The 16,305-nt window shown below is 47.5% G+C and overlaps 1 protein-coding gene across 1 annotated transcript in view; it reads right to left on the minus strand.

The window, feature by feature from the left end:
* LOC137627848 (protein lethal(2)denticleless-like) overlaps positions 1–16,305 on the minus strand; it is a 194,281-nt gene that overhangs the window by 18,576 nt on the left and 159,400 nt on the right. The window contains exons 5-6 of the mRNA XM_068359262.1: positions 7,327–7,431; positions 5,328–5,454 (exon numbers count right to left, since the gene is read on the minus strand). Of these exons, the coding sequence (XP_068215363.1) occupies positions 5,328–5,454; positions 7,327–7,431 (232 nt within the window). The remainder of the gene's footprint in view (positions 1–5,327; positions 5,455–7,326; positions 7,432–16,305) is intronic.

A 16,305-nucleotide genomic window follows, 5' to 3' on the forward strand; every position in this document is an offset into this window, starting at 1 on the left:
CCTTCAGGGAGGCTGAATGTAATGGCTCAAACCTGTCGGACATTAGGAACCTTAGGACCACGTCTAAGTTCCATCCAGGAGTTGCCATACGACGCTCCTTAGAGGTCTCGAAGGACTTAGGGAGATCTTGGAGATCTTTATTATTGGACAGATCTAAGCCTCTATGTCTGAACACAGACGCCAACATGCTCCTGTAGCCCTTAATAATGGGCGCTGAGAGGGAGCGAACATTTCTCAGATGTAGGAGAAAATCTGCAATTTGGGCTACAGAGGTACTGGAAGAGGAAATGGATGATGACTTGCACCAGTCTCTAAAGACTTCCCACTTCGACTGGTAGACCTTGATGGTAGATGCTCTCCTAGCTCTCGCAATCGCTCTGGCTGCCTCCTTCGAAAATCCTCGAGCTCTTGAGAGTCTTTCGATAGTCTGAAGGCAGTCAGACGAAGCGCGGGGAGGCTTTGATGAAGACTCCTTACGTGGGGCTGCCGTAAGAGATCCATCCTTAAAAGGTAGACTCCTTGGAACGTCTACCAGCCATTGAAGTACCTCTGTGAACCACTCTCTCGCGGGCCAGAGTGGAGCAACCAATGTCAACCTGGTCCCTTCGTGAGAGGTGAACTTCTGCAGCACCTTGTCTAGGATCTTGAAAGGTGGAAAGGCATAAACGTCCAGGTGAGACCAGTCCAGCAGGAAAGCGTCTATGTGGGCTGCCTCTGGATCTGGAACTGGAAAGCAGTAAGTCGAGAGCCTCTTTGTCAGAGAGAGTCGCAAAAAGATCTATGGTGGGTTGACCCCATGTCATCCATAGCTTCTCGCACACAGTCTTATGCAACGTCCACTCCATGGAGATGACTTGTCCTCTTCTGCTGAGGCCGTCCGCCAAGACATTCATTTTCCTTGCACAAACCTCCCCAAAGGAGAGATGTTACATGCCTTAAATGGAGTTCCTTCTGATCCGTGGATCAAAGACCCGAGCCTTCCAGACTGTCCAGTGGAGCTCCCTAACCCAAATCCAATGCATCTGAAAACAACACATGGTTTGGGTTCTTGATCGCAAGAGAAAGACCTTCTCGAAGTCTGATGTTGCTGTCCTACCAAGTCAGACATGTCTAGACTGAGTTGGAGATTGGGAAAGAGATACTCACTAAGCCCTTTTCCTTGTTCCAATGGTTTAGGTGAAATTGGAAAGGGCATAGGTTGAGTCTCCCCAGAGAGATAAACTACTCCAGCGATGAAAGTTCCCACGAGGGTAGTTCAAACTCTTACAGAGCAACTGTTTTTCTCTTGCAAGTGAAGGACTTTTAACAGAGCTTGTTCCATTCTTGCGGGAGACGAAAAGGCCCGAAAAATCAGACACTATCTCCATTCCCAAATAAAGAATAGTCTGGGATGGGGTACTGTAAGTTACGACTTCTCTACGTTTACTATGAGACCTAGCTCCTTGGTTAGGTCTAATGTCCATTAGAGGCTCTCCAGACAGCGATATAATGACGACGCCCTGATTAGCCAGTCGTCAAAATAAAGGGAGGCTCTGAATCCTCAAAAAATGTAGAAAGCTTGCTACATTTTGCAAGGGCCTTGTAAAAACAAGAGGAGCAGGAATGAGGTCGGAGTACAGTGCTTGACATTGGTACATTACTTTCTCGTCCACATACCTCAGTAGTTGAAAGTTTGGATGAATCGGGATGTGGAAGTACGCATCCTGAAGGTCGAGAGAGACCATCCAGTTGCCTTCCCTTAATGCTGCCAAGACAGATTTGGTAGTCTTCATTGTGAAGTTTGTCTTGACAATGAACACATTGAGCGCACTTACATCTTAAGTACTCCTGCAGTGAACGTGGCTGCCAGATCATTGGAGCCATCCCTGATAGCCTTGTTCCTGCAGAGAACGTGGCTGTCAGATCATTGGAGCCATCCCTGATAGCCTTGTTCATGCATGACATAATTGTACAGCAAAACTTCAAACGCTCGAAAAACTCCTAACAGGAGATGGTCTAGCTCTGAAGCCGACCATAAAATCTTGGAGCGTCTCATGGCCAGGCGACGGGGAGAGTTTATGAGGCTTGAGAAGTCTCCCTGGGCAGAGGCAGAAACTCCCAAGCCGAGAACTTCTCCCGTGTCATACCAGACGCTCGCTCTATAAGCCAGTTTAAAAGGAGGGAAAGCAAAGGCTGTCTCCCCCAAACTCCTCCTGGTGATCAACCAGTCACCTAGCAAACGTAAAGCTCTCTTAGAAGAGCGAGAGAGCACTAGCTTAGAAAACAACGGCTTCGAAGTAGCTAGGCCTAGTGTAAACTCTGACGAAGGCGAACGAGGAGCAGCAGTTACAAAATGGTCCGGACAAAGATCCTTAAAAATCAGCATGATTTTTTTAAAAGTCCATAGAGGGCTGAGCCGCTTTAGGCTCCTCTCCGTCTGACAAAGTCCCCAAAGGAATATCAGTAGGAGGGGGATCAGCAACTTCCTAATCTGAAGGAACCTCGTCTGACAATTGCCGAGTCTCATGAAAAGGAGAGACCTGCCGCGGTGGCAATGCTTGACAAGCAAAGTCCATACGCAAAGGAGCAGCAGTAGCAGTCAAGGAAGTGACGTCATGTCGCTGCTGAAAGGACTGACCAGCAACAACAACAGGAGTTGATGGACGCTCGACGTCAAGTCGAGACTGCCTTGACTGCCTAGACTGAGCAGTCAAAACAACCCTTGACTGCGGTGCTTGACGCTCAACGTCAAAACAAGGCAACTGAGCTGGTTGGGGAACGTCCTGAACGTCAACACGAGACTGCGGCAGCGGCTGAACGTCAACACGAGGCTGCGGCAGCGGCTGAACGTCAACACGAGGCTGCGGCAGCGGCTGAAAGTCAACACGGGACTGCAGCGAGTGAGGATCCAAGTCACGTGACTGACGTGACAAACTACCGACATCACGTTTCATAACGTCAAAAGGACGAGTAAATGCTCGTTTGGGCGGCTGACGGCCAGAGTCTCGTTTAGCGTAACGGCGACTCGAAAGCAAAGGTTCATCGTGAACCTGCTCAACGTCATACTTCTCCATAAGGGATGCAAGCTTAGTTTGCATGTCCTGCAGGACAACCCATTTAGGATCAACGGGAGTCGGAACGGGCCGAGACGACGGTAACGTCTGTGTTGGCAAAACATTGCCTTTACCGCGACCCTCGGACCCCGTGTTACGCTTGCGTTTAATAGGCGAACCGTCTTACGACGACTGCAAAGGGTCAGAGCTGTCCCCATGGCTACAGCCAGGACGCTGGACCTGTCCTGAAGGGACTGACTTCTGCTTTAAGGGTCTAGAAACTTTGCTCCAAGGTTTCTTTTGCGAGAAGCCTTCGGATGACGAGGAGAAAACAGCCTCGCTCGTCTTATGGTAGGGGCGATCTTGACGAGACACGCCCGATACCACAGAGGGAACGTCTGTTCGTTGGTTAAAGCCTCTCGTCCCCTTAAGTCCTACGACATTACTTCTCCCTGGTGCAGGGGAGCCTGAAAGAGGTCTCGGACTAGGTGAACGACAAGCACAAACAGACGAACCCTCGGTCGCAACACTAAAAACACTTTGCGCACTTATCACTTTATCACTACGATTTTCTGTTTTTTTGCACTTACTTCACTGATATCGTATTTTTCAATAATTTCACATTAGGCATGAATAAAACTGATTTCTACCTGAAGCACGCAATTCTCCCTTACATCAAAAGGTTATAATTGCGAAATGAGTCGTATAATGTAAGCACATTAGTACATGCAAAAATCAGTAAACATATATATCGAATAAAACGGAAATATATAAAGTTAAAAAGGATCAGTGACTGGGGAGGAGACTAAACACTAGTTCATTAAAGACTACGTTTTCAATCTCTCACCGTACAGTGCCTTGGGACGAGAATAAAAACTAAAAACGTTTTATCCTTTCTCCCCGTACAGAGACTTGGGACGAGAGTAAAAAAACTGAATCGAGAACGTTACTCGCTCCCAAACTCCTTACTTGGGACGAGAATAAAGATCGGATCGTTCTCTCTTCCTCTCTCTCTCTCTCTCTCTCTCTTGTCACACAGAAGAGAATTGCCCACTCACCCTTTGTCAATAAACAGGTTATTTGACCAAAGGAAAAAACTGAAAGGACTAAGAAATTGAAAATTAACAAGTTCCTTTAAATTAGTATTTAAAACACTTCAGTTTGAAAGAATGAACAAAACGTCAAAATCGATTTACTCTTTCTGCAAAGTGAAACCGTGATTCTCTCTTTCTCTATCGTAACGATAGAGCGCAAACTGCGTAGCATAAATAAACCTAAAACACACTTCCGTACACTAAGGGAAGGGTCGGCCATCTTTACTCTATGGAAAAAACCAGAGATAAAAAAAGCAAGGGCAAAACACTTTTACTCTCCTTTCAAAAGCATTTCTTTTGAGGATAGTATTGAATAATCCAACACGGCGAAAGCAATAAAACCAAAACCAAGTACTTCACCAATTCGGTAGAAAACTCGAGGTCATAATAGCGAGTGGAATCGACTTGTCGATGAAACCGACAGAGAAGAACTGAGGCTGTTTACATGTATATGCGGTATCTGGCCGATAGTCGGCGCTGGTGGGCACACCCGCAACCTTCATGGCGATCGCTCGCGAGTTTTTGGAATCTGTCGAGCCGTCGGAGACGTCAGCTATTATATATTCACCGGCTAAGTTTAATATTTAAAAAAAAATAATTTTCCAATAACTTTCTTGCAGTTTTTCAACAAAATTTTTTTACAAGTATATATTGCACAAAAGAACACAACTTGAAAATCTTCAACGATACAATCATCTTCATCCATAAGTGTTTAATTCAAATGACCTGGAATTTAAACTTTGGTTGCATTTCTACAAAACTAATTTGAATACTGAAATAGTGAATACATAAGCTAATGAAAGATATTTGATGACAACTTTATACCAGAACTCCTTATATTTCCAAATTCCTTTTATATTTTTAACAAGAAAGTCCTCTTGCATAACCTAAACTAAAACCTTACCTAATATCCTGTAACCATGACTGCTATAAAGAAAATTTATTCGGTTTTCTATTGCAATTTACAGTTTTTTCTATCGCTATACCTTTGTTACTTACGCTTCGAAAAGTCCACATAAGTGGGCTGACACCTAATATCATTACTCACTGTCAAAAAAAGTTTGCCCGTGGCTTAAAGACATGAGCCTGCCAGCTATTTTATCACGGCCAAAATCACCATAGAGTTAATGTGAATTGTTAGCTCGCAATTTTGTCACAGCTTTGCAAAAGGTAAAACAAAATTTCAAAAACTTAAACTCACCCATCTGATGCTCCGGAAGATATCAACGTATGCTGCAGCTGAAACACAACTCCTGTTACACTGTTGTTCACTGAGGATCCACTCTGTGTAGCCTTCCTCACACTTGGGGAAGACAAGGTCTTTAAAACTGCAAGTACAAGTCTAACGTCAGTACATAAAACTAAATTGATTAACAGGGTAAGGCATAACAAAGTACCAGTATATGCTCAAAATGTTTTCCATTAAAGTAGGCAATCATTTTATTTTTTTATTTATACTTCACCAATTTTTCAAAGAGGCCTTTCCTTTCTCAATCCATGTTTTATAATACCCATTCTTATTGATTTTGTGGGAATATTGTCAGAGGATTGATTGATTTGAAGTTTTCTGGCATCCTGACATCTAAGGTAATTGAAACAGCTTTTTTCTTTTGTTTTGGAGATAACTATTCACTTTTTTCTCTGATATTTTGTTATTTTTATGTAGTGTAATTAGCAATAGTAATATACATTCAGATAATAATGAACTGAGGTATAGGTGTGTAAATAAGTGATAAATCTAGCCACCATAACTTTCTTCATTTTACTATATCATCTGCCCACTGTTTTTTTTGGTTGGTTCTGTTCTTGTATTGAGAATATTTGGGGCACTTAACTTGTGATAATACTACAGTATTCATGTCTCTGTTGCTAACAGGTTGGCAAAATGTTTCTCTTTATCAACTCTATTTATTTACTCCATCACCAGTCAATTACTTTATAGAAAAGAAATACAGAACTTTCAGATAGAATAAAAACTGTTCTTGTGTCAAGGCTTTCAGGTTTTGGCCTCTTGACAATTCCATGAGCCACAGGCATATGCTGCTACACATGTGATAATTCCCTTTAACTAGTTATAAACTTATTTCTAATAATACTAATTTTGGCCCCATTCAAAATTGTTCCAATTTAATTAGTTTACAGAGGCTTAACAATCAAAATTAATGCCAAGATTGAGGTGAAGGGAGTCGATATGCTAAATTCATTCAATGCAGGAATAGCTTTTCCTTAAAACAAATAAAGGTAAATATATTTGTTTTGTTATATGCTAGCAGAGTAAATTCCGATTTTGGAGTCTTCTTTTCTCCTTGTATGCTGCTAATACTAGAAAATATAAAATCATATAAATTACATCCCAGTGTAACCAAGTTGAGAGAAAACTGATGGTTTCTCCTCGATTCCATTAATTTCTTCTCAGAGAAACAATCAAGAATAACCTCTTCTCTGCTTATTACAGTTTCCTTCCTAACACTACTTTCACTCCATTCACCTCCTATTAAAATGAATTGGATTTATGGATTTGGGCTATGATGATGGCCAACGTTCAATCCCCTAACACCGTACAGAGATAATACTAATTTGTTCCCCAATTATCTAGTTAGTTTCCGGAGGCCTAAGCACAGAATGAGGTTCCTCAACATTAGCTAACTATTGTTTAGGTCACAGCTGGGATGAAAAATATGAGGACTTTAAGAAAAATCTAAAGATGCATGCACTTACCACTCCATCAAAATGTGCATAGCCTGATAAATACAAGAGGAACAACACTGTCATATCACCTTTCAGTTAAAGCCAAGAATGGCCACTTGTTCATTTAGCAGCATGAAAATATAAGAGCAAGATAATAAAAAATAAAATGTTACTGATCTAGTCCACAAAGATGATATCAAATCTTTGCGAAACCTGTGATTGTATATTTTTATTTGTTTTAATTCTTTAACTTTTACATATATTGCATTCATTTATTGTATTTGTATGCAGTGCTGGGTCATGCAAAAAAAGTGTTATTAAATTGTAGTTTTGGTCCAAATGAAGGAAGACGATAAACACCAGAAATTGTAGCATTTAAAGGATAACTTTGTTCAACCATCACGAAAGACTGAAGCCTTTTCAACTACCAATTAAACATAAAAAGATACATTATACCTTTCTCATAAAAATCAGTAATGCAAATATAAACTTTAAGCAACCAAATTACTCACCCTGATTGTAGTGGGCAGGTGCAATATCATCTGCTCGATAATGGGGCTTGCATCTCTTATCCCATATAATGATGGAGCCATCTCGCCCACCAGTTGCTATCACATCTGTGGAATTTATTAATATACAGTAATTAAAGTACAGTAAATTGGTTATGCTAAAATCAAATTTCAAGACCATAAAAAAAAATCTTATGAACCAAAACTCAAAACTGTCAATTTTCAGACAAGAAATATAGCCAAATCTCCAGACAAGAAATATAGCCAAATCTCAGGGTTTTTTTGGTAATTCTGTTCAGACTTTTTTATCTTTCACATGAGCTTTCCTTTACACATCCCAATGTTTTACTCTCAAAATAAAATAAAACAACACTTCAGAGGAATACAAAGATGAAATAATTACATATTACTAAGAATAAAAACATGTAATCATCACTTTAACCTCTAAGATACATCTTGGCTAGATAAAGAGACACCATTAAATTATCTGAGGTGAACATGGTAAGGCAACAGACATTAGATACTGAAAATCCCCTATACATACTAAACACGAACGGAAAATAGAGAAAACTTTCTTTAAATAATAAATACAAACAGTAATAATGATCAGAATTGGGAAAAACACGTCTTAATTTTACCGTACTGTATGCTTATAGATTCCTTTGAATAAAAAAAATACATTAGGAAATATAAAGTTGGCTATTCTTAAATAATTTTCTTTCTTGTTTCTTGACCTAAAATCATATTTCTGGGTCGATCTGTGACGGCCGGTGAAATCATATTATAAAAAAAAGAACGCTGTGAATAAAAAAAAATTTACTGCATTTATAACCAAGCACTTCTCATTCTTTCGCAAGTCCAAGAATTTTCTTGTTTAAAGATTAAAGGTAACTGATTTCAGTTCCAATTTCATCTGAAGTGATGGTGATTAGAATGACAGTTTTTATACAAATTTGTAATTCTAAATTATTAAATAAGAATGTTTATTTAAATATTCCAAAAATAATAATTACTTAGCCTTCAATTAAAAATTAAAAAAAGCACTAAGGGCACTACAATTTCCCAACACATGACAAAAATGACAAATTCGTAGATAATTTGTATTTTTCCTAACTATACAAACCTTAGCTATTTACATGTGGGTAATTACTTCGGCGTAGCTGAATGACGAGCCATAAGAATTTTAACGAGGGTTTACTACCCCTCCGCTAGTTAACGGGGGGTAGGGAGGGGTAGCCTGCTACCCCTCCCCCTCACACACACCGGTGAAAGGCTCACTTAACTTAGAGGTAGGACTTGTCTTGGGGGACAGGGCTGGCGGCCAAATATGTGTAAATAGCTAAAGTTTGTATAGTTAGGAAAAATACAAATTATCTACAAATTTGTCATTTGTTCCGTAACTGAAATACAAACCACGCTATTTACATGGGGTGACTTAACCCTTAGGAAGGGTGGTAAGTCCCGGCCTTACTGGCTTTGGCTTGCCCGGGGATTCCATATTCGAGCGATCAAGTACTCAGACAATAGGGAATCCCTGCTCCTCGCTGGCGGTTGTGAAACTGCCGCGGCCTACGTAAGGTGTGTGCGAAGGTGAAAAGTGACTAGTCCTAGGCAGTTGCCCTGGAGTTCCTCAGTAGGAAATCCAGGCTAGGACTCTCCCAATACCATCTCGTCAGGGTATGGGGAAATGACAGTATTACACCTAATACTAGGAACACAAGGAAGCATGGTCCACCTGCAGTGGTTTGAGGTCAGCTGTGCAAAGAACCCAGGATGCTGCTTTCTCCAAGGGAGGAGAGGATGAAGAAAAGAATAAGGGCCAGACAGATCTTTTCATTCATGCAGACTAACACCAGGTAACAATACCCTCAACCTTCTGCTACTTGTCCATCAAGGAGCCTGAGGTTTAGACCAGCTGTTGTGAAGCCACCACAGGGCCGATAGCAACGTATCGAGCCTCCTGTGGGTCATGTCTTGCAGGTAAGGGGCTGAGAAGATGGTCTGATGCTTCAACATACCCGCTTGTAGGGCCTGCGTCACTGAATGATGCTCCATGAAGGGCAGGGACGTAGCTACGCCCGACATCATGGGCTCTAGGGCGATGCGACGGAGAAGGGTCAGGATTCAAGGCCGGGTGTAACACCCTGCGAATCCGGGTCGAGATGGTATTCCTGGAAACCCTTCTCTTCGTTTCCCAGGGTCCACGAACGAGGCTTGAGCCTGGAGATGAACTGCAGTCGTTTTCTTAAGACGCCACCTCAGACTCCCTACCGGCAAGGTAGGAGATGGTCTGGGTCATCTGCTACAGGACGGAGACTCGAAACCTGGAAAGAGTCGAACAGCGGGTCCGGCACTCCCGGGTTCTGAGTCTTGGCAACAAACCTCAGGGACGAACCTGAATGTTGCCTACCCATATCCCCCTGAATGGGCGAAGTCGTATGAGAGACCATGTGACTCGCTTGGCTGAAGATAAGGCTAGCAGGAACACTGTCTACCCAGTAAGGTGGTGATCTGGGGCCTTACGTAGTGGTTCGTCAGGGGGTCTCTTTAGAGACTTGAGGACTCGAACCACGTCCCAAGGAGGAGGTCTCGCCTTGGACTGAGGGCAGGAGAGGACAAGGCTTCGTATGAGAAGGAAGAGTTCCAGCGAGGGAGAAATGCCTATCCCTAGAGCCTGGAGGCAAGACCTAAGGCTGAGGGATAGCCTTTCACAGCCAAAACTGAAAGGCACATTTCATCCCGCAATCCCACGAGGAGCTCCGCTATTGCTGGAAGCGGCATCGTGTGGAGGGATACCCTCTCCACGACACCGACCACAGTAACTCGCCCCTTGGCCTGGGAGACTACTGCGGAAGATTTGCGCAGGTGTCCAGGCCTCCTTTTCGCAACTTGTTGCAAAAATCCTCTCTCTTTGAGGAGATGCTGGGTAGTCTCCCGGCGGGAAGTTGGAGCAAGCTACGGCTTTGAGGAGGATGATGGCATGTGGCTGTGTGAGTAACCGGTGGCGTGGGGGGGGGGGGGTTCCCTCGGAGGCTCCGTAAGGAGTTACAGAGGGACTGGTGAGCCACCTGCGAGAGGCCCTAGCGGAGCTAGGGAGGTCATTGAGTGACTGACCGATACTCTGGTCCTGTAGAGTACTCTCCTCATCCGCCAGAACGGGGGAAGGCAAACACATCGATGTTGTCCCACTGTTGCTGGAAGGCATCCTACCAGAGGGCCTTGGGGTCCGGGACCGGGGAGCAGTACAGCGGGAGCCTGCAGCTCAGTGCTGTAGCGAACCGGTCCACCGAGGGAGCCCCACCGAGTCAGGACTTTGTAGGCTACTTGAGGATCCAAAGACCACTCGGAATGTGGTGTCCGTGTCGCACTGCTCAGACTGTCAGCGACCCCATTCCTTTGCCTGGAATCAAGAGAGCTGCTAAGGAGATCGAGGGGAACTCGGACCATCCCGGTATCTCTACCGCAGGATGGGATGGCTGTACTGAAAAGTACCACCTTGTCTGGGCAAGTAAGCCATCACTGTGGTGTTGTTGATCCTAACAACCACATAGTAGTCCGCCAGGCTGGGTGGAGCTACTGAAGTGCCAGAAACATGGTTTCCATCTCTAGTAGGTTTAGAGAAGGTACAGTACTTCCTGGTTCTGACCACCGGCCTGAGGTCCCGAGGTTAAGAATGTGCCCCCCCCCCACCCCACCCCCTTCTGACGCGTCCGAAAACGGCATCAAGTTTGGGGGAAGGACGAGAAGGTCTACTCCCTATTGTAGATCCTCGTCTGCTTCCCACCCCCGGGGGTCCGTCTGTTCTGGTTGTCCCCTAGGGGTCCCGGCGTCCGGGGAGTCATGCCCCTGAATCCCCTGCGCCCCGAGTCGCCACTGGGGAGAACTCATCCTGAGGCGACTGTTGGAAACCAGACGGGCCAGGGAAGAGAGACGTAACCACATTGGGTTGGAGGTTCTTCTCTTGTGGGGAAAGGTCTCGCGACCTTCCACCGCCTTGCTATCCTGTCGCCTGAAGGGAAGGCTTCGGGAGATTGGTGTCTAAGACCAGGCCTAGGTATACCAGACTGAGAGGGCTGCAGGGAGGACTCCTCGAGGACCACCATGATCCTTAGAACTTGGCAAAGTCCGAGGAACTTGTCCCGATGACGAAGAAGGGATGCCTTCGAGTCTGCTAGGATCGGCCAGTCACCCAGGAGACGGAGGGGACGGATGGCGATCCCGAGAGCCCGTGAAGAGATCTGAGTGGAAGCATCGGTGAATTGTTGAGGTGCTGTGGAGAGACCGAAGCACAGCACTTTGAACTGGTATATCCGCCTTCCAGGCAAACTCCAAAGTACTTCCTTGAAGACGGGTGAGCCGGGATCGGAAGTACGCGTCCTACCGGACCAGTGTACACATGAAGTCTTGTGGTCTCACCGCAAGACTGACCGCGTCTGCTGTTGCTATGTTGAACGGAGACTGTTTGACAACCCTGTACAGACTCGAGAAGGGAACGAGACGATTAAGGAGGCCTCGGAACCCGTTGGCCACCTCTTGGAGGGAGCGTATCTCCAACGTGGACTGGACTTCTGCCCAGAGGGCCCGTCCCCTCACCGATCCCTACCCAGGGAGGAGGGAGGGGCTCGATACCGACCAGGACTGTTGAAGGAGACAAGCTCGGAGAGCTGGCCCTCGGCCTAGTCTCTGGCGCTCTTCATTCCCTGAGACCAGGGCGAGCTGCACTGGCCCAAGGAAGCCCTTGGGTGAGTAGATTCGGTCCCGGACCGTATCCTTCCCTTACCGAAGAGGAATCTTTGAATCTGGGGTCCCCTTTAGGTTTCTCCTGAGGGTCAGAACCTGCCAGAATGCAAGATCTGACCCCTGGAGCTTCTCCTGATGGACTGGCAGCGAGGTCTCTCATCCCCGGAGGCTCTTCCTGGGGAGATTCGTAGACATGACCCAAGGGTCCATCTGGATCCTGTCGGGTCCTTGCGGAAGACTGGGCCTTAGGATCCCTCCTAAGAGGGAAACAGGACCCCAGCGATGAAGGATGTAAGGCTTTCGCCCCTCCGCACGAGAAGATTTCTCAGGAAGAGGCGGGGATTCTCCCTATGGAGTGATGGGGGAGAGGACCAGGTCTTCCGACCCTCCTGGGGATGGGTAATGCTCATCCGCAGGGGAGGGGAGAAGTCTGAGGAGGGCTCATCGTCTGCGTAAGGACTCGCGAAGGGACAGGATAGTCCTTGGAGGAGACACCATGCCAGGGATTCCTCTCACCCTCTTCAGGGGAGAGGAAGTTGCTACTGATTAGTGACCCCAGTCAGAAGGCACAGGCTCATCACCTGCATGAGCGCTCTGATGATGGCGTCCCACCAGGGATGCCGACCGACCCTCGCGCTGACAGGGAGTCCCTCTGGAGGGAAGAGGATCGTTCGATCCCCTGGAGGAGTTGACACATGAGGGTTCGCCCGTAGAGAATCTGCAATGAAGGGAGAAGAGACCTTTGACCTGTCCGGAAACCTCCCCCCCTCCAGAGGGGGCAATGCTCTGCGCTGCGTGGGAGGGAAACGCGAAGGTGGCCTGACCGCCATAAGCCCTGATGTAATCAGGGCGCGATCGTGTCGGAGAATGGTGCGCCGATCACGCTGGTGATAGCGCGAAAAGCACAGATCTGGGTAGCGCGTGAATAAAACATGCGTAGCAGTATAACCGCGCCCGCATGCACGCGTACCCGCGTGAGCATGGCCGTATCGGCGGCCGCGTGAACGATCCCCGTGCTTCCGCGCGTATGAACATCCCTGGCGCTTGCGCGTGAAAGATCGTGGGTGATAGTGTGGGTAACCTTCCCACGCGCGAACGATCTCGGCGACAAAAGATCGCCGGTGCTTGCGTGTGGGAAATCATCCCACGCGCGGAAGAAATAACGCTGACGATCTTTGGCGCCTATGCGTGTACGAAGATTGTCGGCGCTAGCGCGAGAGAAGATCGTCGGAGACAGTGAGCGGGAAACCTTTGGTGCCCACGCGCGTACGATCTCCAACTATGCCAGACGATTGTCGGCGATTCGCGCGAGCACGGACGATCTTCGGTGCTCACGCGTGTGCGAAGATCGTCGGCTCTCCCGCACGGGAAACCTTGGTGCCCGCACGCGGACGATTTACGACGATCGCGCGCGGACGAACTGTGATGACCGCGCGCGGGCAACCATCCCACCTGTGGACGAGCAGAAAAAACGCCCGAGGACAAGCGAGAAACCGCGCGCGGATGATCCGCAACGATCGCGTGAGCCTCAATGGTCGCGCGCGGGAACCATCCCGCGCACAGAACGATCTTCGGCGCTTACACGCACTATAAAGATCGTCAGCGCTTGCGCGCCTAGCGCCAGATCCGAAGATCGCCGGCTAACGGCCGTCGCCGATCGCGTGCGGAAAACCGCGCTCGGACTGCTTCGAAGATCGCGCGTGGGACGATCTTCGGCGCTTACGCGCGTTATGAAGATCGTTGGCTAACGATCCTCGACGATCGCGCGCGGAAGGGCCTCAAAGATCGCGCGCGGGCGATCTTCCGTGCTTACGTGTTAGCGCGTATCAGAAGATCGTCGGCTGACGATCTTTGACGATCGCGGATCTTCAGCGTTTACGCGCGAGTGAAGATCGTAGGCCCCTGTGCAACAGAAGATCGTCGGAGAGCGTGCACGCGCTCTTGGTTGAAGGATCGGCTAACTCGTAGATCAGGAACTGGGATGTGTCCCTAAAAGGGAGGGCATCCCCTGAAGAGGACCAGGAGGTCTGCTTCAGAGCCGACGATCAACTGAAGTACTGCTAACACTCCGAGGAGTGGTCTCTGTGAGGGACCTTTCCCACGAATGGGAGAGGTGTCCTTCATAGAAGAGACTTAGAGACACCGTAGGCTGAACCGCTGGTGAGCGCCTGTGCGCTATCTCAGGAACCCCAACGATGTGCGCAAATGCGCAAGGAACGTTGGTAGCAGCCTTATTGAATTACTGGAACAGGGTGTCTCTGGAAGGCAGTCTCAGGAACAGCAGAAACAGCAGCCGAGCGCTAGCGCGCAAGGGAATGTTGGCGCGCAGGGGATACCTGGCACTTAAGGGGCTTACTCGCGGTGTGAGAAAGTCTCTCCTGCCCCGGAAGGAGGAGCCCGTTGGATAACGGGGGCGTGGGCGCCCAAGGCGCGTCAGCAGTTGGGAACGGATACAGCAGACAGCAGGTCCACTGAGGGCATGAGAGACAAAAAGGTCTAACGTAGCCTGAGTAGCGAGGCCCCAAGGGGATTACAGTAGTTGCAAGACCCCGAAGGGTCAGCGCAACGAGAAACAGAAGTTTCACCGTCACTAATCACTGAAGTGTAGAAGTGACTAAAGTTACGAGAGCCCGAGGGAACTGCGTAACTACAGCTCCGAGACCCCGAAGAATCAGGGAAAAAGAGAAACCGAAGTTTCCCTGTCACTAAAGACCGAAGTGCTAGTGACTGAACCGCAAGCTGTTGTCAACAGGAACAATCCTCCAAAGAGGAGTCTCTATGAGTGGCCTCTCTCGCGAACGAGAGAGGTGAGCACTTCGTAGAAGAGACTGGTGATGGAGCCCCCAAGGACCGTGAGATCAGCTGACGTAAACAGGAACAATCCTCCGAAGAGGAGTCTCTGTGAGCTCTCACGCGAACAGGAGGAGACACTTCGTAGAAGAGACAAAAGGAGCAATCCTCCGAAGAGGAGCCCTTAGTGCGGCCTCCCTCGCGAACGAGAGAGGTCCAGACTGATCTTGCAGCTGCTCAGCCCCTTGAGCGTAGCTACAGAAGCGACCGCTCAGACCCGAGAGCATAGTCGCTAGTACCATGGTCCAGCCTTGCAACCGCTCAGCCCCTTGAGCAAGTCACAAGGGCGGCCGCTCAGCCCCAAGAGCATAACCGCCTAAGGACCAGGGAAAAGTAAAAAGGGAAGTTAACTAACTACCCTGGAGGCGAACCTCCTTATCGTTCTACGATGCACAGAAGAGCTGGCAGTAGTCACGGGGGAACTTCTAAGAGATGGGAACGCCCCTGACGATGGCCTCGAGAGACGGCGGCGACAGCCGACTCCCCAGGCATAAACAGGAAAGCTCTGCTTCGAAGGCACACAACAGGAACGAAGAAACAGCATCGTAAACTGGAAAATAAAAAAGAATAATTATTTAACAGAAATTCCCCCGGGTGAAACTCAGAAGAGAAACCCCGAGGGAAAGTAAAACATATGAACGAAAGTAGATATGCGCCCGCCTCCCCCCCCCCCCCGCCATGCCCGGATGAGGGGGGGGGGCACAAAAAACTTAACAAAAACAGAATTATAACATTATAATTATACAACTGACTTTGAATGTTCCAAGGATCACCGACCCCCGAAGGGACGTGAGCCCCGAGCTGAAAAGTTAAAAATACAATTATATTCATAAAAATAATTGAGACAAATAAAACGAAATAGCGACTCGGCCTGAAAAGCTATCGTAGGCGTAGTACGGAGTAAGAGGTGAACGACCTCAAGAGAGGGGCCGTACTCCACGAAGGCAACCATGGTGGCCTAGGAGTGAACGGCCGTGATCAAGAAGAGAATTGTGGTGGCCTGGCTAAGCCGGCGATCACTCTCGTAGACGTACACAACACACACCGCACAACACCGAAAGCAAAGGAAACTTACTATTTCCCATACACAAAAATATATATAAACATCAATAATGTTTAAATATATTAAGTATAAGAAAAGGTAAGTTAAAAAGACAAAACAATAATGGCCGTCAAGTGAGGATGGGAGCGGAGACATCCGATCGCCATCCGAGCCAAAAGTAAAGTGAGCCTTTCACTGGTGCGTGTGTGATGGGGAGGGGTAGCAGGCTACCCCTCCCTACCCCCCCGCTAACTAGCGGAGGGGTAGTAAACCCTCGTTAAAATTCTTATGGCTCGTCATTCAGCTACGCCGAAGTAATTACCCCCATGTAAATAGCGTGGTTTGTATTT

Source organism: Palaemon carinicauda, chromosome 35 (genome assembly GCF_036898095.1).
Source record: "Palaemon carinicauda isolate YSFRI2023 chromosome 35, ASM3689809v2, whole genome shotgun sequence".
In the NCBI taxonomy this organism is placed as follows: Eukaryota; Metazoa; Arthropoda; class Malacostraca; order Decapoda; family Palaemonidae; genus Palaemon; species Palaemon carinicauda.